Consider the following 26,962-nt stretch of genomic DNA (forward strand, 5'->3'; position numbering starts at 1 on the left):
GATTTATTATAAAGGGTTAAACAAAGGGTTGAAATTACACTACTATATTTTCATGTCTTTCATACAAGTTACAAATAAAATCAAACCATATTTTAAAGGGGAAACTAAAGAGTTTTGAGTTGAACATTTAGGATCAGGGAAATTGACTTGATGTCAGGGAGACCAAGTACAAGAGAGATTGGGCAGCACAATGCAACAGCAGAGGTTCAGCTCTCTAAATTAGTGGATGTCCCAAGATTTGACTGTATCTTAGGACACCTGGAAGCTCAGTATCTCAACACAATGCTTTCATCATGACATCATGCATTTGGACCATAATTACTTGCCTCCTTCACGGCTATGCAGTAGCAATCATAGAGAGGAGCCAGACAGAGGTAATGTCAACTCTGAAATAGTATTAACTTCCAAATAGACAGCTGTAGAGTCTATAGCATAACATGTTCCCCAACTCTATTCTCTTGTCCTATGCCCAAATTACTATGGAGGTCTGACCTCGCTGATTTTGAGTAGAGGGAAACTCTGCTTGCGGTTCTGAAATGAATAGCTTCATGTTGGTGGAGAGAAGAATATGGCCCTAAGATCACAGCAGTGGTTGGATTATAGAAACGTGTGCCCATTATGACAGACCAGGAAAGGAATAGTGGATCCATAAACATGGAACAAAGTGGGGATTTTACACAAAATTTTGTTGGAACTTCACTCTTGCATTTACTGGAACCTCTAGCCGAATCTGCTCTCACAAACACGCATGCAAAATTAACTGAAGTCATTGGGGTTGCATCATGGTAACTAAGAACAGAATTTGGCCCTCCAATTCTGTAAGTAGTCAGTATATACAAAATTAAAGGTTTAATTTACAATCCCAAGCTGTAATTAGGTTTTTTGCTTTAAGGGAAATGAGGAATGTGGAGGGAGTCTGGGAGCAGCCATTCTACATGCCATGTTGTCCTGAGGAACCTGTGTAATTTCAGAAAACAAAACCTTATGGGTTTTGCTCAATGTCGTCAGTCCCCCTTAAGGGAGTAGAAATGCACCTTATGACACCATGGCTGTGGAACAAACTCTACAAAGGAAAGAGAGGGATGGAAAGCAGCACTGAGATGCAGACCACTGAGAGTCTGCTCCAACCTCCCCTAGCTAGTGACAGGATTTCTTGTGGAACAATGGGCTGATTGGTCGCCATGACCCGTCTCCTCCATGTGACTCTAGATTCTCCTCTCAAAGGAAAGAATGTTGGATTTCCCATGGATTTTTAGGTTAAACTAAAAGCACCTTTTTCCTTCTCATGAGTATTTCTGTAGGAGGGGAGCATGTGGCCTTATGTGGCCTTTCCTGCCACACATGCACAAAATGAATTTAGTGAACACAAAAATCTTTTTGTCTTGACAGATATGCAACAGTTAGGGCACTACTTAGAAACAGATATCCAACTGCATAATCAAGTCTTCAGAAAGAAGGTTAGGACTATATCAATCAGATAGGAAACAAAATAAGATATTTTCAGAAACAACCTGAATTTGGTTTTATAATGAGTAATATTCCATAGATGATTCCTTTTTTATAAAGCTTTCTTGTAGTTACATATATTTTTGTGAGCGTCCTAGTTCATAAGGTCTTCCAGTGTTTGGATTGTTCATTGGTTGAGCAACACTCTGAAACCTGTCAGACCTAGAAAACTCCGGTATGCCATATTTCTGTAAAGAGATTGAAGTTAAAATGTAAATAAAGGTAATTGAACAAGACATTTCCTACTGTTTCCTCTTAAAAGTGGCTGTTCATATTTATATGTCAAATTAGGTTTCGTTAAGTACATTTTAAGTACTAGTTTCTGTATTTGTGAACACTAGCCATCTGGAGTATCTGGAGATCATTTTGATATAAATTACAAATGATTTGACTTCCAGTGCACACAGGATCCAAACCATGTTAGTAAGAGCTAATAGAGATATGGTATGATGTAAAGGTTTTATCACTATGAATTTGGGATAGCTGTATTGTTCATCATTGGTGAGGCTACAAGTAGGTTATCCAAAAAAAGGGTCAATAAAACCTGCAGACCATATCATTGTGTATTATGCTTATGTCACCATCTTAACAGAGAAAACTATTTTTAGAAATGTTTTAAAGAATAAAAAAAAGTTTCCCTCAGTACCATGAGTCCTGCTCTACAGACAGACCAGAGAGAGAGGACAAAAAAACATTTTTTTTTTAGAATAAAAATATTACTTAATTGCTCTAGTATATATAAAGAATTTAAGAACTAATTAAATTACTAATATCTTGATATCCTCAAAAATTTCAGGAGTTGAAGCAACTGCGGTGTGTCCCACTGGAGAGCTAGAAATCACCTTTTCCAACGCCTCCCATTTCTGTCCTTGCAAGGCTCTGCGATATTGTACCTTAAATCTGTCACTGGTCTGGGACTGAATCATATTAAAGAAGTTCTGTATTAAAATCACAAATGAGTTTGATTCCCCACAGTTCAAATTCCAGGGTATTACTAATTAAGAGGTCTCTTGGTTTTTGGTACTGTTTCTCTCCCTCTATGTGTGAAACTTGCAAGCTGCTAACTGTGTTAGTACATTCTAAGACAGAGTCTGTTCTCAAAGCAGTTCACAGAGAGAGAGACTCAAAGCAATACTCTGTAACAACAGAAACAGCACCCAGAGACTCCCCGCCCTTTCCTTGTATTAACAATTGTGATTAAAATAGAGATAGAGGATGTATGTGGATGGATGCTTGGTGTGGATAATAACTGAATGATCAGGGAGGTGCCAGCCTAAGAATCCAGTGTCCATCGGCTGAAGAAGGCGTCAAGTGGAAATAATCAGAGGACCCCGCCCCCACCCGGAGGGCAGACTGGAATCCACCCAACAGCCTCAAGAATGGGAGAACCAAAGAACAAGATAACATCTTGGAGCCGTCAGGAATGTGCTATCTGCTGATTGATTCAGCAACAGCATGATGAAGCAATTCCCATAGACTGCCATAGGAAGAAATTCCTATAAAAATAGACTCTAAAAAGTGAGAACTTTGGGGTCTGATTCTGCAAACCAACTTCCAGGAGCATCAGATGAGCATCTGACAAGGCCCTGCTCCCTCCTCATGTCCAGGCCACCTGGCCAGTGGCTTGGCATGAGCAACTCTAAGGCTGGTAACTATGATAACAACCTTGCAGAACCTGTGTGTGTGTGTGTGTGTATGTTTGTATGAATGAATGAATGTGAGAATAAATTTGAGACTGAATGGAATGTTATAACTATAACTAACTGCTTACTATGATTCTTTCTGTATTCACAATAAATGTGGTATTTTGCCTTTTTCCCTTTAATAAGATCCTGCTGGTTTTTATTTTATTGGTACAACATTTTGGTGGAGAATTGCGAAAGGGGAAATATTGGTAAAAAACCTCAGTTATTGTAAATATTGGTGTGCACACCGCCAGCTCTAGTGAGCTAGGCATTTCTATTAGGTTAACCAGACCTGCTGGCCTCCGAGAAGGTAGCAGGGGACCTGCTGGCCTCCGAGAAGGTAGCAGGAAAAACAGATTAAACCAGACCTGCTGGCCTCTGAGAAGGTAGCAGGGGACCTGCTGGCCTCCGAGAAGGTAGTAGGGAAAACAGATTAAACCAGACCTGCTGGCCTCCGAGAAGGTAGCAGGGAAAACAGATTAAACTAGACCTGCTGGCCTCCGGGAAGGTAGCAGGGGACCTGCTGGCCTCCGAGAAGGTAGCAGGGAAGAACAGGTTAACCAGACCTGCTGGCCTCCGAGAAGGTAGCAGGGAGAAATAGGTTAACTGGACCTGCTGGCCTCCGGGAAGGTAGCAGGGGAAAAACGCATAGATTAAGCTATGATTTCAGAATCTAGGCTGTGTCACTTGCTAAGTAATACCAGCAGTGACAAAGAGATTGAAATATCCATGTTAAGATGTTTAAAAGAAAACAGGGTAAGCCAGTACTAGAGGGAGGAATGGAGTCAGAAGGAACTCCAACCTCACCTTTTGTTAAAGAAATTACACCTTTTAAACAAATCCTTCAAAAATTTGGGCACAGTCCTTGGACTAAACAAGCCCTAGCTGATGTCTGCACTATTTCGGACCTAGAGGATAGATTGGCTCAGTATATCCTCATATACAAACCTTCTAGTGCTGCCAAAAGAGATGCAGCAGCAATTTGGTTGTTGTGGGAGACATGTAAGGATTCTTCCCTCCGCTTGTCTTCATGTAAAGAGGAAAAGGCACAAATGGAAAAGGGAGCAGACAATTGGAAGGTGCTGGCTACAAATATCCAAAGCCAGCTGAAAATAGTGAAAGAGGCACTCCAGGAATACAAAAAGAGTGAAAAAGTTAACTCTGCAGAGGCTGGAGGGACGCAGGTAAAGGGGGAGAAGGCCCTATGTACGGCACCCCCAGGCATAATTACAAAGAGAAAAGAGAGTAAAAAAAAAAAAAGTTAACTCTGCAGAGGCTGGAGGGAATTAAGCAGTTAAACTTTGTATTTCACCCAAACAACTTTTAACCGAAAATGTTAAAAAGGAAAAATGTTAGAGAAAGAGCATTCTTGGTTTCTTTGCAGCCATTCTGAAAGAAAAATGGGCCCTTTTCCAAAGGAATGTCTGTAAATTAGCCAGGCAAAAATAAACTATCTGATTAAAATCATTTGACTGGACAATTTAGTCAAATTTGCTAAAAGAACATAAGAGGATTCTATTGGAACTTAACTGCCTCAAATGTATAAAGGGAATGTAAGATGTAAAAAACAGAGCAGTGTGGAAGGGATGTTAAGGAAAAGAAAACATGTATGTATCTGTCTGTGTGTGTGTAAATATGTAAAGTTCTAAGGACCAGTTAGTTTTGTTTTTGTTTCAAATAATGCCACTAAAAATCCATTTGACTCTTTAATTCAAAGTTGCAAAACTGACAGACCTTTTTGCTAGACACAGGTAATTAGTGTTGTTTGGCTTTGGGATTTGGCATTTAACCCTTAAAAGGTAACTCAATGCTTTACAAAATTTAAAATGTTTTTAAGTTGTGGCTGCAGCAGGGCAGTCAAAATCAGGAGAATATAAAAAAAAACCATTTTTTTGGATTCTTTTTGTTTGTTTTTTGTTTGTTTGTTTTTGTAACAAAATAGCAGATGAGAGTTGTAGAAAAAAAAATTAAAAAAAGACAGTGCCTCTCTGAAGCAACAGCAGGGGTGAGGTGCACAAAACAAAAAGAAGCAATGTTAGAAACACTGAGTCTTAAAATGGCTCTGAGTAATCAGACTGTCACTTTGATAAAGGTACATGAAAACTCTGTAAGCAAAAAAAGAAATAGTGACACCTTATGTAAAAATGGATCTGGATAATGTTATAGAAGTTAAACTATGGAAGGAATGTGCATTTGCCCCAGAACATGTGCAGGGTATATTGTAGAAGGGGCAAAAGAAATGCGAACATACCATGCTACTTAATTAAAATGCTATTAGGGCTCCAAAGGGAGCCACAATAGGTTGGGTTTTCTTTTTCAGATTGCTGTGTGTTTTGGAAGCAGAAGTTAAAAGTAATCAAAACTCTGGTGAAAGTTGATTGTGTCCCTTTTAAGATAGAGTCTCTGAGCTGCTGATGGCTTTAAATCCAAAAGCAGGAAGTTTCTGTGAAAATGCAAATTACCTAAATGATAAAGGAAGGAAAGAACTAGCAGCACAAAGGAGCTGCAGATAAAGGACATACCTGGTCAGCAAACAAATTGTCTAAATAAAAGGCGTGGGATAACAAGATAATTTTAATAAATGTAATGATAATAAGTATCCCTGTAACAACGTATAGTGTGTATGATTTTTGGAAAAATCCTTTAAGGTCGTATGGTAATGATGCTTCTCAGTTATTACCTGTAAATAAAACTTAAAGCTTAACACAGCAGGAAAAACATTATAAACTTGGTCTACTGTATAAGAAGGAAAACTCAGGGATTTAATGACTAAACAGTGGGATAATTTCCCCATAACCCTTAAAAGATAAAAGCCATTGAAACCTGGCCTGCCTATAGAACAAAAACAGGAAAATATGGGGGCAATTTCTCTGTTTTGCCTGCAATCAGCAAGGGTATTTGTAAAAGAAATATTTTAAGCAATAATCTGCCACCCCAAAAGGGGTAGAAACATGTTCTTTTTGTCTTTCAGAAAATCAGGAAAAGCTGCCAGCTGAAAAGCAACCCAATACCATGAATCTACTGTCACAATAGAAATTGTGTTCTGTGTTCTATGTTTTGTCTTGTGTTGTTGCTAGCACTGTTGTGTGTTTAAAAAAAAAAATACTGAAGACCTGCAGGAACTTAAAAATAAATTAAGCTTTCTGTCCCAGCTACAGGACAGCCTGATACAAAAACAAGTACATGCCAATGTAGACTTGGTCCAAATTGGTCTGGGTAACCTAAAAGGCCAATGGAATCTTTAGTAATGGCTTAATACTACCACATGGCTTATCCATAAGAAAAAAAATATTAGAAATAGGAAACTACACAGCCATAGCTATGGGATGCACTGAAATGCAGATACTTGCACTAGCTACTTTGGAACACAAAATGTTCTGGGTCATATTGGGAAATATTAAGGGTTTGATGCATTTGTTAAAAAAGAGATCATTGTTTGACACTTATCAATATGAATGGATGCAATATGTTTCCAGTATTGTAAACCAGACTTGTTAATGGGAGAAATTGTTGTCAAAATTGCACACCAACAGTCCCTGGAGGCAAAGGTATTGAAGGTTAACCCACTCCCCATATTACACATGGGATCCTTTTGGCTACCCTGGACCTTGAGCCAGTGGGCTGGGGAGGGAGGGAAGCTATTGGACACTAGAGGGAAGCTATTGGACACTAGAGGGTGTACCGAATGGACTCCTCAAAAGTGGGTGTGCCTCACCTTGCCTGTTGCCCCAGAACCTTGTAGTAAAGATACATCACTAGGATCATGTATGTGACAAGAATTGGAATCACAAACTCAAATTGCCTCACAGTACTTTCTCTTGAATAGGCTACATAGAAAGTGACACTGACGATTATAAATCTTAGTGTCAAAAGGGGGATTATGTTGGATCATATTAAAGAAGTTCTGTATTAAAATCACAAATGAGTTTGATTCCCCACAGTTCAAATTCCAGGGTATTACTAATTAAGAGGTCTCTTGGTTTTTGGTACTGTTTCTCTCCCTCTATGTGTGAAACTTGCAAGCTGCTAACTGTGTTAGTACATTCTAAGACAGAGTCTGTTCTCAAAGCAGTTCACAGAGAGAGAGACTCAAAGCAATACTCTGTAACAACAGAAACAGCACCCAGAGACTCCCCGCCCTTTCCTTGTATTAACAATTGTGATTAAAATAGAGATAGAGGATGTATGTGGATGGATGCTTGGTGTGGATAATAACTGAATGATCAGGGAGGTGCCAGCCTAAGAATCCAGTGTCCATCGGCTGAAGAAGGCGTCAAGTGGAAATAATCAGAGGCCCCCCCCCCCCCGGTGGGCAGACTGGAATCCACCCAACAGCCTCAAGAATGGGAGAACCAAAGAACAAGATAACATCTTGGAGCCGTCAGGAATGTGCTATCTGCTGATTGATTCAGCAACAGCATGATGAAGCAATTCCCATAGACTGCCATAGGAAGAAATTCCTATAAAAATAGACTCTAAAAAGTGAGAACTTTGGGGTCTGATTCTGCAAACCAACTTCCAGGAGCATCAGATGAGCATCTGACAAGGCCCTGCTCCCTCCTCATGTCCAGGCCACCTGGCCAGTGGCTTGGCATGAGCAACTCTAAGGCTGGTAACTATGATAACAACCTTGCAGAACCTGTGTGTGTGTGTGTGTGTGTATGAATGAATGAATGAATGAATGTGAGAATAAATTTGAGATTGAATGGAATGTTATAACTATAACTAACTGCTTACTATGATTCTTTCTGTATTCACAATAAATGTGGTATTTTGCCTTTTTCCCTTTAATAAGATCCTGCTGGTTTTTATTTTATTGGTACAACAAAGCAACTGCGGTGTGTCCCACTGGAGAGCTAGAAATCACCTTTTCCAACGCCTCCCATTTCTGTCCTTGCAAGGCTCTGCGATATTGTACCTTAAATCTGTCACTGGTCTGGGACTGAATGTTGTCTGTTGTTGACTTTGGGCTGGTGTAATTTTAGGGAGGAAATTCTACACTTGGGAAAGAAGAAAACATTTATCTGGCAGTGGTGGTTTTTTTTCTCCTTTTGTGTGTCTTTTTGAAGCTCTCCAAAAGCTTGGAATGTTACACTATATCTTGCCAAGATAGATTATTGGTATGGGCCTACCAAATTCATTGTCCATTTTGGTCAATTTAATGATCATAGGATTTTAAAAATAATAAATTTCATGATTTCAGCTATTTAAATCTGAAATTTCACAGTGTTGTAACTGTAGGGGTCCTGACTCCAAAGTGGGTAGTGAAGAGGTCGCAAGATTATTGTAGGGGGGTCGTAGTATTGCCACCCTTACTTCTGCACTGCTGCTGCTGGTGATGGCGCTGCCTTCAGAGCTGGGTGGCCGGAGCGTGGCAGCTGCTGGCTGGGAGCCCGGCAGCTGCTGGCTGGGAGCCCAGCTCCGAAGGCAGCGCCATCACCAGCAGCAGCACAGAAGTGAGGATGGCATGGTATGGTAGTGCTACCCTTACTTCTGTGGTGCTGTCTTCAGAGCTGGGCCCTTGGCCAGCAACCACCGCCTTCCGGTCACCCAACTCTGAAGGCAGAGCAGAAGTATGGGTGGCAATAACACAACCCCCCTACAATAAACTTGCAACCTCCCATAACTTGCTTTTGTGTTGGGGCCCCCAGTTTGAGAAACACTGGTTTCCCCTGTGAAATCTGTATAGTATAGGGTAAAAGAATACAAAAGCCCAGATTTTACGGTCCAGGTCGCATTCTTCACAGCTATGAATTTGGTCGGGCCCTGATTATTGAGCAGTGTGTAAGTCTGGTCAAAAGTCCACGAAAATGCTGTCTGTTTCGAAGTTCCACAATTTCACATGGTACTCGTGATCACATATGCAACATAGTTTCACAAAATCATGCTACAGAATAGATCCTACCTTCCCCAGCCAGGGTGAGGTAAATTAGTTCATCACTCGGCTAGCAAGAACTGTTTTAAAACATAGTTTAAACTTGAGAGGAAAAGGCATCTTATTTTTCATTCTCTTACCATTTTCCCCTTTTGCAATCAACCTTTGAACAACTAATTGAATACTTGAATAGGAATACAGGCTTCTGAAAAAAATGGACTTCATGGGATGTCTGCAACTTTTTATATGGGAATTACACGAAACTTATCCCTAAGTGAAAGAAAAACTCTTCCAGAATTCAAACTGGCTGAAATAGCTTTCAGACCCTCATTTTTTGCATTGATGACAACAAATGTATACAGCAAAATAAATGTCTTGTGTCCTTAAGAATAGTGGTGGGAAACTTTTGGTTGGTGGCAACCCAACTCCCTTTAATGTCATTAATTCTACTTTGCACCTACTCTAAAGGCCTGATTCATGTTGGGATTTCTGTCAGATTTAAGAATGAACCTCTGAGAAACCATACATAATATATACATAAATGACGAGTACGTGGAGTGTCTAATGGAAAACAATTAGATATTTGAGGTTTTCTGACTATTTTATTTTTCTTAATTTTTTTGTAACAAGTTTTTTTAGAATCTTTACAGTAAACCCTTCCCTTACTGATTTTTTTTTGGGGGGTGAGGGTGGGGGTTGACTATTATGAAGAGCTGTGCCTATTTTACTTGCATAGGACCTTCCATATGGAAAGACCCCAAATTGTTTGTACATGCAAATCATTACACTGCACCACTGAAAGAGACAACTACGGGGCAGGAAGGGAGTCTAGTTAGGTTATTTATTTAGAATTTTTTATTGACATTAATTGCTGAAGCAATTGGAGTCCTTACATTGTTTTAAATAATCATTTACAAATGATTCAGTGGCTAGAGCAAGGAAATGTGAATCATGGTTTACATTCAGTTCTACAAATGGCTTTCTGTGTATTGGAAAAAGAGATTTAATTTCTCTGTGCCTAAGTTTACTTTTTTATAGTATGTGTACCTACCTACCTACCTTCACAAACATGCCATGAAGCTTTTGTATTAATGTCTGTAAAGCACTTGGAGATCCTTGGATGAAAGGTGCTATGTAAGAGTTAAATATTAGCAGCACTATTGTTATTACTATTATCTGCTGTTTAACAGTGCTAGCAATAACACAACATTTTAGGGCAGAAAGTGATGGAGAAAGTTTGACACATTTGACACTTCAGGGAAAATTTAGTTAAACAGTAAATAATGAGTCAATTTGTAAATTGCTCAATATACCATAGTTAGATACTAAGAGCTTTGTATCTACAGCACTCCTTTTAGATTTGTACATCACCCCCACCGAAGATTTAAGCATGACTCTAGAAACTGTCACTACATTACTCTAGTTTCATACTGGTGTAACTCCAACCAAATAAATAAATTATGCTGGCACAAAACAAGTGTAACACATTGGTGAATCAGCTTGTTAGGTATTTGTGTTTCACAGAAATTTTAAAAATTCCCCTCACTGTATCAGCAACATAGATTTATAGTTTCCATAGAGCAGATGGATATACTTTTGGTCTTCTAGATTCTCTATCAGAAGCCTGGATTATGCAACTGTTACTCATTTTATTAAGCACTTATTCATATGAGTAGTCCCACTGACCTCCACAATAGGTCAAATTTACCCATATGTAGAGGGCTCACACAAGGATAAAACCCTCAAAATGGGGCTTTCACAATCTAGCCTAGACTGAACAGTAATAGGAGATTTCTGGGATAAAAACCACAGAAGTTAGAGATGTAAGCCTTTAGCACACAGAACATTTTTCAGATGAATGCAAGTCTAGCCACATAAAATGTATACAGGATTATGACAGTTTATTCTCAAGTGTCAGGTTACAAGATTGTATAAGGGACACCTTTCATGTGTGCTTGAGATAGTTTATACGTACAGGAAATTGCCTCCCAGACATAGCTGGAATGGGGATGTCCTCTTCATAATCCGCATTAGGAATATGACTGTTCTGATAGCCAAACTGGTTACGCTGAGGAGATTGGAGGCTGAAAGAACTGTCTGCTATTTGAACTGCTCTTCCTGATGGCCGATGTGGTATATAGCTATCAGAATTAAACAAACAGGGTTTAAAAATATTTGCAATGTCTAAAAAAAATATAAATAATTGTAAATGATGACACAGTATTTGTGTGTTGAGTTAAAACAATCACCAAAAGCTTTATTTTTGACATTTCACTTCACTCTTAGGCCCCATTCCTGGCAACACTTAAGCATATAAGTATGTTTATGGATGTGAGTAGTTCCCTTTGACTGTAAGCTCTTTGGAGCAGAGACCATATCTACCTCTATATTTGGCACTTACCACAATGAGGCCCAAATCCCAATTTTGGCCTGTGGGTACTACCATAATACATACCGGGGTGGCCAAACCATGGCTCACAAGTTGCATGCAGCTATTTTACATTAAAGTATGGCTCACAAAGCCCCCCAGACCTCCCCCATTCTCTACCTACCAGACTGTGGGAGGATGGGGGAAGCTCAGGGCTTCTGGTCTTGGCGGGGTGGTGAGAAGGGGCTTCTGCCAGCGATGACTGGTGCCTGCTGAGAGTGTGCGGGAGCGGGGGAGGAGGGTGTCATAATTCAAAGGTTTCCATCCCCCCAGGCATGCCCCTTCCTTGGCCTCAGTGGCCCTTCCCTGCAACTCCCAGGTGTTAGCGCTATGTGGAGTGGCAGCGGTAAACTGCTGTGAGCTGCAGGGAGGGGCCGCTGCTTTAGCTCCACAGGGAGAGGCAGCAGCAAAAGCAACAGCTTTCCCTGCAGTTCTTAGCTGTTTGCTGCTGCCTCTCCCCACAGCTACAGCTCCTAATTTGCTGGCTCCAACCGTTGCTGTGCAGAGAAGGGGCCTTGTGGCACCATGTGACTTAGCAGGGCCAGCAAACCCTGCAAAAATCTGGGGTGGGTCAGGGTGGGGACGGGACATGACCTGATGAGCTCTCCCACACATTGCCTCTGGCTTCTGCCTATCTGCGAGGGTGGTCTTGGGGTTCAGCTGAAGATTGTCATATGCAGCTTGGAGGGTCAGTAAGTTTGGCCACCCCTGATATATATAATGATTTATTAATATCACATTTTAAAAATCAACACAATAACAATTTTACAAAGATAATACTTATTAAATATAGTCCATATTAGAATAAATGAAAGCAAGAATACTAACCACAGGGCTCAAGAAACACTGACCAAATCTTTCTGTATTCCTCACATTTGCCAATTGAATGGAAAGATATTTCATCTAAAATTGCCAGATTATACTTTATCAAGTCAAATAACTAATAACCTTTTGTGACATTCAATTTCCGAAGCAATGTCTCTCTGGTTACAAAACCAGCTTTCAACAATAAATTTCCTTCAGGAATAATTCTTCTTAATATTTTGATAATGTTGTTTAAAAGTTATACAGGAGGTTCTCTGCTGGAAGATACAGGTTTTACGTAATTTAGCCAAAAATGAGACTAGAGATGAAATTTTTGAGAAGAAATGGGGACAGCTAGAGATATTGTAGGCCTTTACCACACAACATTTTTCAAATGAATGCAAGTCTAGCCACGTAAAATTTATACGCCAAAAATTTGGGTTATGTGGTTTGACAATGTTTGTACTGGAAGCTTCTCTGTCTCCTCTTACTCTCTTACATATCATACATCTGCTCAGGGCACAGAATGAGCTGATGTAGCTGGTTATTTTAGCTAGGTGTTAAATCTTTGATTAGTATATCTTGACTATTTTGGTATATTTATATATGAGAGCAAGCCTGTACCAAGGGCCAAAAGGCCGATAGCTATGCTCCTCTTCCTTAAAGGAAGTCGGAGTTATGCATGGCTCTGGTAACGCACTGCTATCATCTCATCCTATTCAGCTGTATTCTAAATCCAGATACACCCTAATCTTAAGTGATAGATAAGGAAGTAAATTTGTCGTCATGCTCACAAGTGTCATGGATTTTCTATGCTTTTCTTTTGACTTTCCTCGTCTTTCCACTCCATTAGTGATGGAAGAAAAGGGATATCTCTACCTGTTAATCCTGTAAGGGGAGAATACTGTGCTGCCAGTTGCCTTCCTCCTGTTAAGGGAGTGAAGATTCTATTACTGCAGAACCTGGAGGTAGGAGCTCTGGTGTCTGGCAGTTGTTGGGGAGGAATAAGAAGGGGAGAGAGCATAGCTAACTGAGGGAATTGTGGTTTTTTCCTCCCTAAAAATCAAAATGAATAAACCTATGATTTTTGGAGAAAAGTCACCATTATTAATTTACAAGCCTAGTCACCTATTTTGAAATTTAGCTTCAGAAAGAAAAGGGCTAGAAACTTAACTTTTTGTTTTTAATGAGAGCTAAGATTAGGTGGAACAGAATTTAACCCTAAGATTAAACTCGATAAGTTTATGGAGGAGATGGTATGATGGGATAACATGGTTTTGGTAATTAAATATTCATGGTAAATAGGCCCAATGGCCTGTGATGGGATATTACATGGGGTGGGATCTGAGTTACCCAGGAAAGAATTTTCTGTAGTATCTGCTGATGAATCTTGCCCATATGCTCAGGGTTTAGCTGATCGCCATATTTGGGGTCGGGAAGGAATTTTCCTCAAGGGCAGATTAGAAGAGGCCCTGGAGGTTTTTTGCCTTCCTCTGTAGCATGGGGCACGGGTCACTTGCTGGAGGATTCTCTGCTCCTTGAAGTCTTTAAACTACGATTTGAGGACTTCCATAGCACAGGTATAGGTGTGAGGTTTTTTGCAGGAGTGGTGGGTGAAATTCTGTGGCCTGCGTTGTGCAGGAGGTCAGACTAGATGATCATAATGGTCCCTTCTGACCTAAATATCTATGAATCTAACATTTGACAAACCTCAGAGATTTATGAAAAACACTAAGATCACCTAGTAATTGAAGATTTAGACTCTAACTTGGTAAATTTAGTCCTATGTGCTATTTCTCATGGAACATTAATGCACAGAACAATCCTGAAGTATTTGCAACAACAGTGTTTGAGTCGTGAGAGGACAAAGAACATTGTTCAAAAGGAGAAAAACTCACCAGTTTTCCCAAAGTCTCATAATTCTAAAACAATGTATCTGATCAACCTAGTGAGTAGCTGCTAAATTATAATATGCATATAAAGATTCAAAAGTACAATGAATACTAATGCAATAGGTATAATAGCAACCCCTGAATACACTTAGATATATTAGAACTTCAATGATCCTTAAAAGAAAGTGTCACAGAACAGTTAGATTCTGCTTTGTGCCTTAAAAAAAAGGGGAGGTGGAGAGAGCGGGCTGGGAGTAGAAGGAAGAAGCAAGTAGCAGAGTAATGATGGAAAGAGCAACTGGACCAGGCAATGAGGATGTAAAAGAAGGACTATAACAATGAAGAATAGTAGTTCAGATATTTGTGCAAAGCCCTAACTTGAGCAAATGGAATTCAACTATGATTAGAAATAAAATGTATTTAGTTTACATCAATTCTTAGTACAAGTTTAATCTGATCAAATAGCTGACTAGAAGGGGTTCTAAAATGGGCACTGAAAATGATTAGAGAGGCATGGAGGGACTTTAGTATGATGAGAGACAATTTAATTTAGAGGAGTGATGAATAAAAAGAGGTATGCAAAATAATACATGATTTAGAGGAGGTAAATCATATGCTTCTGTTTACTCTATTGTAATACAAAAATAAGGAAAATTCAATGAAATTGAAAGGTTCTAAACTGATAAGAGGAAATGCTAATTACGTGTTATATAAAAAAAATAAGTGGAACTTATCACTTATAGAGGCCATTGAGGCCATAAGCTTAGAAGGATTCAACAAAGCACTGGACATTTATACACTGGACAAGAGAAAGAAGGGTCACATTATTCCAATCTATTAAGAGAGAGAAACTTTCAGGTTTCAAGGCACATGCCAATCCTGGGTGGATGGGAGTAAGGAGGAAACTTCCGCTTTGGACAGGTTTTTCTGAAATTGTGCACTATCGGTTTCTTGCATCTTCTGAAATATCAGGTACTGGCAACTGTTAGAGGTAGGGTACTGGACTAGATGGACTAATGATTTGATCCTGTATGGCAATTCCTATACCACTGAAAGTTATATAGTGATTCTTTCACCCTCTAAGCCAAGGACCAAGTCTGGAGAGAAAGTGAGAAAAGAAGGCCTGACAAAAGCATAGCATACCTGAAACTTTCTACTTCACCAGGTGACTGTGATTGCACAAAACTTTGGCTTTGCAGTTGAATTTTTGGCATTCTAATATTCTCTGTGGTCCAGTCATCCTGTATAAGAAAGATGAGAAGTGAAGGCTTTACACACCAAGTACACAACAGTATGTTTACAAAAGTAACTCATCTGGTGCAGATTGCTAGCATTTGACTTTGATTTTAAAAATTTAGTATTTACACTTGTATATGTATCAATTGTATATGTATCAATTGATTTACCAATTATAAAACTCTTCACTTTTGTTGTGAAGATAGTATAAATCACCCTTGTCACTATCAATTCATTAACATTATAATAGTTGTAAATTCCACATAACAAATAAGGCTCAATGGACCTGATGCTCCTCTTCCACCAGTATTATAACAATACAACTCCACTGATATCAGTTACTCCTAATTTACTCCCAGTATAAATGAAAGACAAAGTCAACAAAATGACTCTGATAGTGAAGGTCATTTTAATGTTTGGGTTTTTTAAAAAAAACAAAACATTTGTTTCTCTTTTCCATCATTTGTATTATGGAGAAGAGAGAGAGAAGGAAGCGGATGTAGAGTGGAGGTCTTCTGATATGTGTGAGTAATTGTAGAGGTGCTGTTTTTTAATGCAGTATCTTTTTGTTTTGCAGCAAGATCCTCTCTTAAAAAGAGAATGATGAAACACCAGAGCATCATTTTCATGCAGCAGTAAAGGGAGCAATCTGAAGAATCAAAATATGTACTCTGTAGTGGCAACCAAGCTCAAATTATGTTTCCTCTTCTAAAGCTACAACAAGTCAGGATCATCAGCAAGTTGTTAGCTTAACAAACTAGCATCTGGAGGGAAGAATTATATGGCCCACCTCCCTGCCAGTGTCCCTAAGTGTACAGTTTCTAGTGTTTTGACTAGCCCAATTTTGTCTAACACATGAAAGGGTTGGTTCTGGTTTCCTTATTTAGGCAAATATCCAACTAATGTCAGCGGCACCATTCTTTTAGTTTTCTCTATTTCTTAGGACTGTAAGTATTATCTTTATTGGAGTGTTAGCAGCTGCAGCAGAATCACCACCCAGAGGCATAGTTACTTTGGGATATTCTAATTCGTAACGCCAATGGGGCTGTTGTGCTGGAGGGTGTTGGTAGCTTCCAGGAAACGAGTCTGGTCTGTGGGCAATAAAATATCTCATTGCAGCTGATGGGCATGCTGACCATCGTTCATTCTGGGTAAATGGAAAAAGCAAATAAGCTCCTTTATGAAATAAGATAGCTGAAACGATAGAAACCACTGCCCAAAGCATCAGCCACATGAAAAACCTGAGCACGAATGAACTAAGGGAGAATAAGTGGGATTTCCATTGGACTGATTACAAATGCAGGGGCTGGGGCACTGACTGGATTGCAGGTAGATATGTAGGTAAGGGTGTGTATGTGTCTGTCTCTCTCAAAGGCAGAAAGCCAACTGAAAGCAGTCAGGAAAGTCAGAGAAGCACAAGTAGCATGGCCCTGAGAAGAAGCCAAAAGAGCTTCTTTTAAGCACAGTGCTGGCTGAAAAGGCAGGTTTGCAAATAATAAGCAAGAAAACTGCCCGTTGTTTGTTCCTACTGTGTTCAGGTAAACAGGATTTTGTGTACATTCTTTGTAAATAAACAGGATTGCACCAAAGAAACACCAGACTTATATCATCACTCTCTCCTCCTATTGTAAACAAGACAACAAGGCCCAAAATGTTGGCTAATTGCTCAGGGCAATAGGGCTATTACGGTAGCAGGGATTTTTAGGACTACAGTGCACATTGGCCATGCCCCCATCCCATCTTTACACCACCTGCGTATTCCCCCCAATGGGAAACTCACCAGCTAGCTTCTCCTTTATGGCAGTTCTTTAGGGCCATTTCACTGCTTTGGTATCATAACAAGGCCATAGCATAGATTAGGATCTGGCCTTCTTTTGCTATAATAACTTAATTAAAAATAGTTTAACGCATTAGCGTTATATTTTTAGTTTTTAGAAACTAACAATTTGAAGAAATATTTCATTGTAAGAGAATAACATGGAGGTGAATGAGGGCATAATGCATTAGCCCTTACATCTCCAGTGGGACTGCTCACACGAGTAAGGGCTGCAGAAGTGGACCCCTAGTTTGTAGCACTTCTACTTTTCATTTGAGAGGTAGGTTATTTACTACTTCAGTAAGAAAAGACAAAGCTAGCATCTGTAGTACCAAATTCAGCAATAATTATAAAAAAATTAAACAGCACCATCTACTGGTGAAAGAAAAGCTGTGCCTTATGTATTTCTGTTAAGTGATAAGATCAATGATTTTCTATTAAAATATTTTATAAATATATTTATCATGGCAGCTATCTGCTTTCATTTCTCAGGTAGCCAGATTTGTTGTTTGTAAATGAGATGACTTGCATGCACCGGTCCAAATGGAAGAAATGGAGAATATGGACATACAGTGAGTTCCTATGTGTCCCTTATCTCATACAGTTAAAGTTTATATAGCCATTTCTTCTTTACGTTGCTGGCTAGTACAAGTGGTGATCCCTGTTACTGAAAATATGTTGTCTATGGTCAGAGAACAGAGTTGAGAGTCAGGAGTGGGAAATTGGCATAGGAAGAATGGTCTAGTGAGTAGGGCACTATAGACTAGCACACAGGAGTTTAAGTCCCAGCTCAGTCACAGATTTCCTTTATGGCCTTGGGCTACTCTTTTAATCTACCCTGTTTGACAGAGAGTTTGTGAAGATAAAATTCATTAAAATGATTGTGAGGCGCTTTGGTGATGAGTGCCATATAAATGTTTAGATACTATCCTAAAGAATGTATCCCAGAATGAAGGCAGGGCTCTTTTTCTGGCTCTGTCATTGACTCACAGTGTGACCTTGGGCCAGTTTTATGTAACTTCTGTGCTTCAGGTCAGTTTAGCCAGCTAGTAAAAGAGATTGCTGCATATTCACTTCAATGTGAATTTAGGATTTGACTCATCCTTGTTCCAAAGATAAAATAATAAAACAGGAAGCGGTTGTTTAAAGTATTCCAGCCTCAGTACTAATTCAGTGGTACACTGTGTATTTTAACTGAATTTATATTATGAATTATGGCAAAACTTTTTAGTATGTAGGTACATATGTCCTATCACAAGCTTGACTGTTCATCTAGGGAACGAAGAACAGAGAAACTGAAAATTACATTATGCATAAGCATACTCTGCTGGCCAGCCGAAACCAACTAATCCACCCACAGAAGCGTCTGTAGATGAGAAGTCTCACAACATACGTGGCAGAAGAAAGAAGGGCCATGCTATTAGTTTTACACAGAGGTTAGCCCTTCACCTACAATAAATTGAAAGGCAAACTAAATACAGTTGGAAGAAATACTTAGGCCTGGTCTACACTGGGGTGGGGATCGACCTAAGATTCGCAACTTTAGCTATGCTATTCTCGTAGCTGAAGTTGGCGTATCTTAGGTCGATTTACCTCCCGTCCTCACGGCGCGGGGTTGACTGCTGCTGCTCCCCTGTCGACTCCACTTCCACCTCTCGCTGTGGTGGAGTACAGGAGTCGATGACAGAGCAATCAGGGATCAATTTATCGCATCTACACTAGACGTGATAAATTGATCCCTGATAGATCAATCACTACCCGCTGATCCGGCAGGTAGTGTAGATGTACCCTAATTACATTCATAGCTTATATACAGCTTTAGTCCAAGATTTCATTGTATCAAATTTTAAGGCATTACATTATCTTTTTTTCATGATGGGCCAGGCCCCCAGCAAGTATAAATTAGTATAGCTTCATTAATTTCAAAGCAGTTATGCTAGTACATCAGCTGAGAATCTTCCCTGATATATCTTCATTACAACAGAATACGACCATAGATATAGTATGGAACAAATCCTTGCTAGGCTTCCTTAAATGTGCCCATCAAATCTGTGAACATATCCATTTTGTACATGAAAATCTTTACATGTTTTTAAAATTTGCAGGCGAACAATTTTACTTAATTTACAGTAATTAAATTGCCATATACTGCCACATGACAGGTATATTGTGGGACCAACATGGCAACAACAACACTGCATACAGGTATATTCATGTTTGTTAGGAAAGCAATAAGTTAAGTGAATTGGAAAGCAAACCACTTCCTCAGCAACCTGAGTTGACTTTTGTTAGAGGTCAGTGTTGTGAGACACTGACAGACCATAGCAGTGGAAACCTGCACTACGACTGTCCACGCAGTACCTGTTCTGTAGATAAACTGAGAACGTCAGATTCAACATCTGTTTTTCACAAGCATTATATTCACACATACCATACATACTTGCCTGTATTCATTGCACTTTTAATGCTGGCTTGTTTCCTCCTCTGACCTGCACTGCTTGGATGCAAGGCAGCACTGGATGAATGAAGACAAACTAAGATTTTAAGCTCTGATTGTTTAACATACTGGCCTACAGAATGTATACTGTTACAAATACTATTCACCAATACACTGAAGCATTACAAATCACATCTGATTTCCACTTAAGTGGGAGCATGTGACAATCTAGATGGCAGATATTTCACTTTTTACCTTAGCCCACTGTTGTTGAGAAACATATCTTGAGTTATCATCCAGCTCAGGAACAAACACATGGTTATGCTGTGACTCGAGTTCCGTTTGTCTTGCCGGTTTCCTGAAATTAAAAACAAACCATGCTGTGGAGTATATTCATGAACATGTCTTTTATGAAAAACTTAGATCCTCCTTCTCCATTATATACAGGTACAATATAGACTAAGAACACTGAATCTTTATTACAATCCTTAGCTGCATAGATTAGTATGTACCATGCCAATTAATCATGATATACGTGTATTCAGTGGCCGTGGATGTTAACTAAAAACAATTATTGAAATAAATTGCAGATGTTGGGCCAAATTTCCCCCTCATTTACACCTGTGCAACCTCACGGACTGTGCTGAAGAGCCCAAAATTGAGCCCGCTGTATTGTGGAGATACAGAATGTTGCATTAATGAAAGTCTCCTCCCAGTCCTCTCCTCTCACCCTCCTCCCCTTCATCTTCTTCCACTTTCAGTACCTAGAACAGTCGCCCGTTTTCTATCTCAAGCTCACATATGCTTCAGCTCCTCCTCAAAACTTCCTCATTCTCCCAAGTAATATCTGTATTCCCTCCTTTCCCTCGGCTGTTGATTTGTCTTGTCTACCTTACATTAGAAACTCATTACAGCAGATAATGTATAATACAGTTTATAAAGCACTGCACAGATCAACAGCACTATACACATGATTAATAATAAATAAGATGGAGACTCTGCAGTAATGGGCCATATCATATAAAATGTATAGTTAACTTTTCCAAGCCCCTTATAATCTGAAATGAAGCCCACTTTCCCCTTCTCCTGTGGTTGCAGCTGGCCCCTGTGTGCTTAAGACATCCAAAACAGGTTTTATTTAGTGCAGCATTAACTTGCTATAATTTTCCTTTAGCAATTCATAGTGTTTTTCTTTTCAGTGCAGGATATGTAATGCTTTTTTGGTGTGATTTTGCCCACATCTCCTTAGATCATGGCTCTTGTACTGAATTTGTAGATATTTTGAGGATAGTCTACAGTGGGCTGTGTTGCTCTGTAATTTAGCATGGCAGCCATATAAAAATTTTAGCTCTTGCATAGTATTGTGAGATTTAGTTGCTATGTTTTGGGATGCACATACACGCCTTAGTGACAGAAGGTGTGAGCCAAATGGCTTCTTAGGGCAGAGATGCCCCTCATTCTTTAAATACTTGGGGATGCTCTCACAGACAGCGCACAAAATGTTGGGATGTGTACAGAGCACAAGCATCTGCTCAAAATGCCAATGATTGTGATAAATAGTGCTTAATTGGCAGGATCCTGGTCAGATCTCTCTTTAATCTGTTTGAGGTTGAGGAAAGGCAGCCAAGCATACTCTCATAAATCAGTCAGGACAAATATCGTAGCTTCAGCTCACCCTAGCAAGTCAGTTAAGGGGACTTATTAAAGGAGCTTGCATGGTCAGTCCTGAGGGAGGGAAACAAAGGTCTTGTTTGGGTGGATGTGATTATATTAGGTAAAATGCCTAATAACTTAAGTGTTTTGATTAGTGCAGTCAATTAATCACAGTCAACTCTAGGGATTAACTCAAAACAAATTAACTCGATTATAAAAATAATTGATTAATTGCAGTTTTAATCACATTGTTAAATAATACCAATTGAAATTAATTATAAATATTTTTGAATGTTTTTCTACATTTTCAAATATATTGATTTCAATTACAGCACAGAATACAAAGTGTACAGTGCTCATTTTATATTATTTTTGATTACAAATATTTACAACTGTAAAAAACAAAATAAATAGTATTTTTCAATTCACCTTGTACAAGTACTGTAGTGAAATCCCTTTACAGTGAAAGTACAATGTACAAATGTAGATTTGTTTTACGTAATTGCACTCAAAATTAAACAATGTAAAACTTTAGAGCCTACAAGTCCACTCAGTCCTACTTCCTGTTCAGCCAATTGCTAAGACAAACAAGTTTGTTTACATTTACAGGAGATAATGCTGCCTGCTTCTTATTTACAATGTCATCTGAAAGTGAGGACAGGCATTCACATGGCACTGTTATAGCTGGCATTGCGAGGTATTTACATGCCAGATATGCTAAACATTTGTATGCCGCTTCATGCTTTGGTTACTATTCCAGAGGACATGTTTCCATGCTGATGATGCTCTTTAAAAAAAACTAATGTGTTAATTACATTTGCGACTGAACTCCTTTGGGGAGAATTGCATGCCTCCTGCTCTGTGATTTTACCCGCATTCTGCCATATATTTCGTATTATGGCAGTCTCAGATGATGACCCAGCACATGTTTTTCGATTTAAGAACACTTTCCACTGCAGATCTGACAAAATACAAAGAAGGTACCAATATGAGATTTCTAAAGATACCTACAGCACTCAACCCAAGATTTAAGAATATGAAGTGCCTCCCAAAATCTCAGAGGGACAATGTCATGTTGTCAGAAGTCCTAAAATAGCAACACTCCGATGCAGAAACTACAGAACCCAAATCACCAAAAAAGAAAATCAAACTTCTGTCGGTGGCATCTAACTCAGATGAAGAAAATGAACGAGCATCATTCCACACTACTTTAGATCGTTATTGAGTAGAACTCATCATCAGCATGGAAGCATGTCCTCTGGAATGGTGGTCAAAGCATGAAGGGACATACAAATGTTTTGCATGTCTGGCATGTAAATACTTTGCAATGCCAGCTATAACAGTGCCATATGAATGCCTTTCCTCACTTTCAGATGACATTGTAAATAAGAAGCAGGCAGCATTATCTCCTGTAAATGTAAACAAACTTGTTTGTCTTAGCAATTGGCTGAACAGGAAGTAGGACTGAGTGGACTGGTAAGCTCTAAAGTTTTACATTGTTTAATTTTGAGTGCAGTTATGTAACAAAAAAAAATCTACATTTGTACGTTGCTCTTTCACAATATAGATTGCATTACAGTACTTGTATGAGGTGAATTGAAAAATACTACATTTACTTTTTTTACAGTTCAAATATTTGTAATAAAATAATATAAAGTGAGCACTGTATATTTTGTATTCCTGTATTGTAACTGAAATCAATATTTGAAAATGTAGAAAACATCCACAAATATTTAAACAAATAGTATTCTATTATTAACAGTGCAATTAAAACTGCGATTAATCAAGATTTTTTTAAAATCTCGCGATTAATCACAATTGTTTTTAATAGTTTGACAACCCTAGTTTTGATACGATGTTTTGATTTATTCCTAAACTATATCAGATACAAAGTGAGTGGAGATTTTGGACTGTAAACACTGTTAATTTAAATCACCAGAGGCTGCAAATACATTCAAATACTAGGATTTTCTTTGCTTTACACTTCACACAAAGTTTGGGTATCTGTTCTATTATATTGAGACCAACTCTTCCACACAATTCTTTTGAGTTGATTTGTAAAAAATTACGATCCTCTATTGATGTTGTCCAACATACACATAAAATAAAGGAGTTAATTATTTCTAGATTCATTTCTTTGATCAGCAAAAAACTTAATTATGTAAAAAAATAACTTACCTAGCTCCTTTAACACTTTTATTTGACTTGTTTTTACAGTAGTAGACACACTGTATTATTACACCAACTAGGAAAGCCAGTGTTACTGCAGGAAGTACAGTTACTAAAATCAAGTCCAAAGTATTCCAGAGTTGTTCACATTTGTGACCCATGTACCAGTAATCTCCCCAGAGGCCTCGGTAGTAAGGACATCTGCCAATTAAAAAAAAAAAAAAAGGTGTGTTTCTTAAAGGAACAATATTCTAATTAAAAAAAACCCCTCCAATAATTCAGAAAAAAGGAAACATTTTGTTCTGTTATTGAGTGAAGTATGTCAGGAGTCCAGAGATCCATTACTTTCATGAAGCATTATCTATCTTAAAGTTTTATACTGCTCTCCACCAGTGTTGTATCTGTGCACTTTCCATGTAAAATCAACAGCAATAGCAAAGTCCGTAGTGAACTTCATGGAGTCTCTGGCTCTTCTGCCTTTTAGGGGTAAAAACTCTGCTTGGGGTAGGGTTTTTTAATTTTTTTTTTTAAATTAATTTACTTTTATTTTTAAAGCTGGTTTCTTTCAGGGTTTTGTTTGCTCTTTACATTTTTTCCCCGTAGGAGGTGTGTCAGTGTGATGAATATCATGTTTGTGATAGAAAGGTCTTTTTGGAGATTTTGCATTTTCTAATGAGAGTCAGACTCTGGATTTGCCTAATGCTCTCTGGAAGTTTGTTCCATAGTTGGATCCTCTTCACTGAGAATACTTTGCTCAGCCATACTTTTTAATTTATATTAAAGTGGATTTGTATTTTTCATTATAAATATCAATTTTCACAATGTAGTATACTATATGCAGTCTTGTTGTAGCCATGTAGTCCCAAGATATTAGAGAGACAAGGTGGGTGAGGTAATATCTTTTATAGGACCAACTGCTGTTTGTAAGAGAGACAAGCTTTTGAGCTTACACAGCTTCTTCAGGTCCAGCAAATGTACTCAGTGTCACAGCTAAACACAAGGTGGAACAGATTGTTTAGCATAAGTAGTTAAATATGTAAAATATGTGTTAACTATTTATGCTAAGCAATCTGTTCCACCTTGTGTTTAGCTGTAGCCTGTGTTTAGCTGCAGCCTCAGCCATCCTGTCTCTCTAATGTAGTATATTATCATCTTCAAATTGCATTGAGCTGAAACGTAGGCACATACCGATTTGCCATATTGATCCATCTAATGAGGTATTTTACCTTCAGGAATTGCCCCACTTCATTTGCTTTATCACCTGGGCAATCCTGTAACTGTATAAGGGAGAAATTCTTTCCCAAATCCTATAGGTGATCAGATTGTGCCCCAATACATGGCATTAGATTATCATTATTAGTAACTCAATCTGCATAGCTATAAATGTGATTCATGGCCATAAAGTTATCCTACCCTGGTATTTGAGTTGATAATTTCCTGTAGCAGAACATTTCAGAGACTGACTACAGTATATGCCACATAAAGGACTAATATGCTGGATACAAAAGATTAATTTGGTACTTATATTTTCAGCTCAAATTGCTAGATCTCTTTAAAAAGAAAAGACGGTTTTGAGGATGAGGAGAGGGCACTAGTTTTATTCTCATTTAAAGAGTACATTTTAATGGATGTAAAAAGCATTTAGCACCTTAGATACACACTTTTGTGTGATGTAATTATAAATCAAAATAAATTAAGAACATAAATAAAATGATGCAAAACAGGTGAGTTAATGTTATTACTGTATGAGAAGCATTCTTCTTTTTTTCCTAGATATTTAAAATTGTAACTAATATTGCATTAACCTATGTTTTGGCATGTCGTTTGCCTTTTTGTGGGGATGGGGAGAGGTAGTGTCTTGTTGTGTTGGTTTGGTTTTGAGGGTGGGGTTAGAGGAAGCAGGCAGAAACCAGAATTAAAAGGAAGCTAAGGCTTCAGTCCGACAACTGGCTCTATACAGGCAAACTCTTACACCCACAAAGAGCCTTCCTGACTATGCATTTACAGTACTCCATAGTGACAGAATTGTAACACCACTCCTAAGTGAGCAGAAATTTTGTACCGTGCATGATTCAGTTGTTATTTTTACTACAATATCCAAGAAAATTAAGACTAAACACATGTGGCATTTGAAGTTTGGGTCAATATTTTTAAAAATATGAACTTAAACTTAGGCTTCTATAAGTACATTCAGCTCCCAAATAAGTGGCCTAATTTTCAAAAGTTCTGACCACTCAGCAACTCCAACAGTTGCTCTGCACTTTTGAAAAATCAGACCACTTGGGGGAACCTAAATGTTGATGTAAAAACCTAACTGTAGGCTCCTATTTTTTAAATCCTCTGCCTTCAAGTTCTACTGTTTTTGAGATACCCACCCACAAAAAAAGCATCTTACATTCTTGTATTTAAACAGATTTTGCTCAAGCTTAAGATAAAATAGAACATATTTGAGACAATTATTAGCATGAGAAAATGGAGGGTTATATGTCTATGTAACTTTAACTATAAAGTTTATGGCTTACATATGCTGTACAAAAATAGCAATGTTAGGACCTGATCCTGAATCTGATTCTTGTGAACAGCCATCTGTTCCTGTGCAGAGCCCAAAAGACGACAGGGGTCCACCTTCATGGATCAGATTGCAAGGTCCTCATTTACTTTATCAGCAATAATATCTTGTTGATGCCTCACTTACATAGCACATCCAAAATACTTACTTGCAGAAAGGTTTGTTGCCTTTACACCCGCAAACAATATCCTTTGGACAGAAGCCTTCTGTATTACCCAAGCAATTATCAAAGTCGGCAGTGCCACTGCAATTGGCTGTAAATTAAAACCAACACTTCAACAACCAACACTTCAACTGTAAAGTAATGCAGATGAGCATGCTGTATATTTGTCTGCATCAGAAACTCAGGATTTATGTGAAATAATCTTTAAACTGTAAGTTTTACCCCCCAGTGAATAAGAATTGATGTTTGATAGTTCTGAACCACTTTGAAGTCTCATTATTTCCTCCTTTTAAACAAGAAGCCTTACCCCACACAAGTTATTTTATTCTGAATCCGTACCCTACATTCTCATTTGTCCTCCATTAGCTAGTAAATCATACTCATGATATGTAGGTATTATGATTTAATGTGTGTGTTGCCATATCTGAATTTCTCTCAATGTCATTTAAACCTTGCTAGACAGCAGAAATCATAAGGCCTGCAAAACCCTTTGGAGGATCAGACTTTTACCTTTATTACAGAATATTTTTAATTCGATTTTTGGCTGACAGCTGACAAAATCAAGACACTGCAATAGCATACTAAATACATCTAAGTATAGAATCAATGGCAGGAAGTGATGTCACAATGAGAATGGCCACTTAGGATATGTCTTGACTACGGAAGTAATGGTGTCATGGGGTGTCACCCTCATCGCTGGACTAGCGCCTCCTCTTGGTCATGCTGAGG

General features: G+C 38.6%; 1 protein-coding gene across 1 annotated transcript; it reads right to left on the reverse strand.

Annotated features, from left to right (window-relative positions):
• LOC311526560 (uncharacterized protein) lies at window positions 1-26,353 on the reverse strand. The gene is made up of 6 exons (XM_084639721.1): window positions 26,219-26,353; window positions 23,511-23,702; window positions 19,935-20,037; window positions 15,334-15,431; window positions 11,042-11,207; window positions 1-1,694 (listed from the first exon to the last, which is right to left on the reverse strand). Exons 2-6 carry the CDS (start codon window positions 23,660-23,662, stop codon window positions 1,578-1,580), a joined length of 636 nt encoding a protein of 211 aa, XP_084495847.1. The 5' UTR covers window positions 23,663-23,702; window positions 26,219-26,353; the 3' UTR covers window positions 1-1,577.
• Window positions 26,354-26,962: the final 609 nt, after the last annotated feature.

The sequence above is a fragment of the Lepidochelys olivacea genome (genome assembly GCF_965140295.1).
Source record: "Lepidochelys olivacea isolate rLepOli2 genome assembly, chromosome: 9".
In the NCBI taxonomy this organism is placed as follows: domain Eukaryota; kingdom Metazoa; phylum Chordata; order Testudines; family Cheloniidae; genus Lepidochelys; species Lepidochelys olivacea.

Coding starts and splice junctions, on each gene's coding strand:
- LOC311526560 (XM_084639721.1), bottom strand. CDS start 23,662: ATGGGTCACAAATGTGAACAACTCTGGAATACTTTGGACTTGATTTTA. Junction 11,208..15,333: donor GGTGAAGTAGAAAGTTTCAG/GTATGCTATGCT, acceptor TAATTCTGATAG/CTATATACCACATCGGCCAT. Junction 1,695..11,041: donor TGTCTGGGAGGCAATTTCCT/GTACGTATAAAC, acceptor ATCTCTTTACAG/AAATATGGCATACCGGAGTT.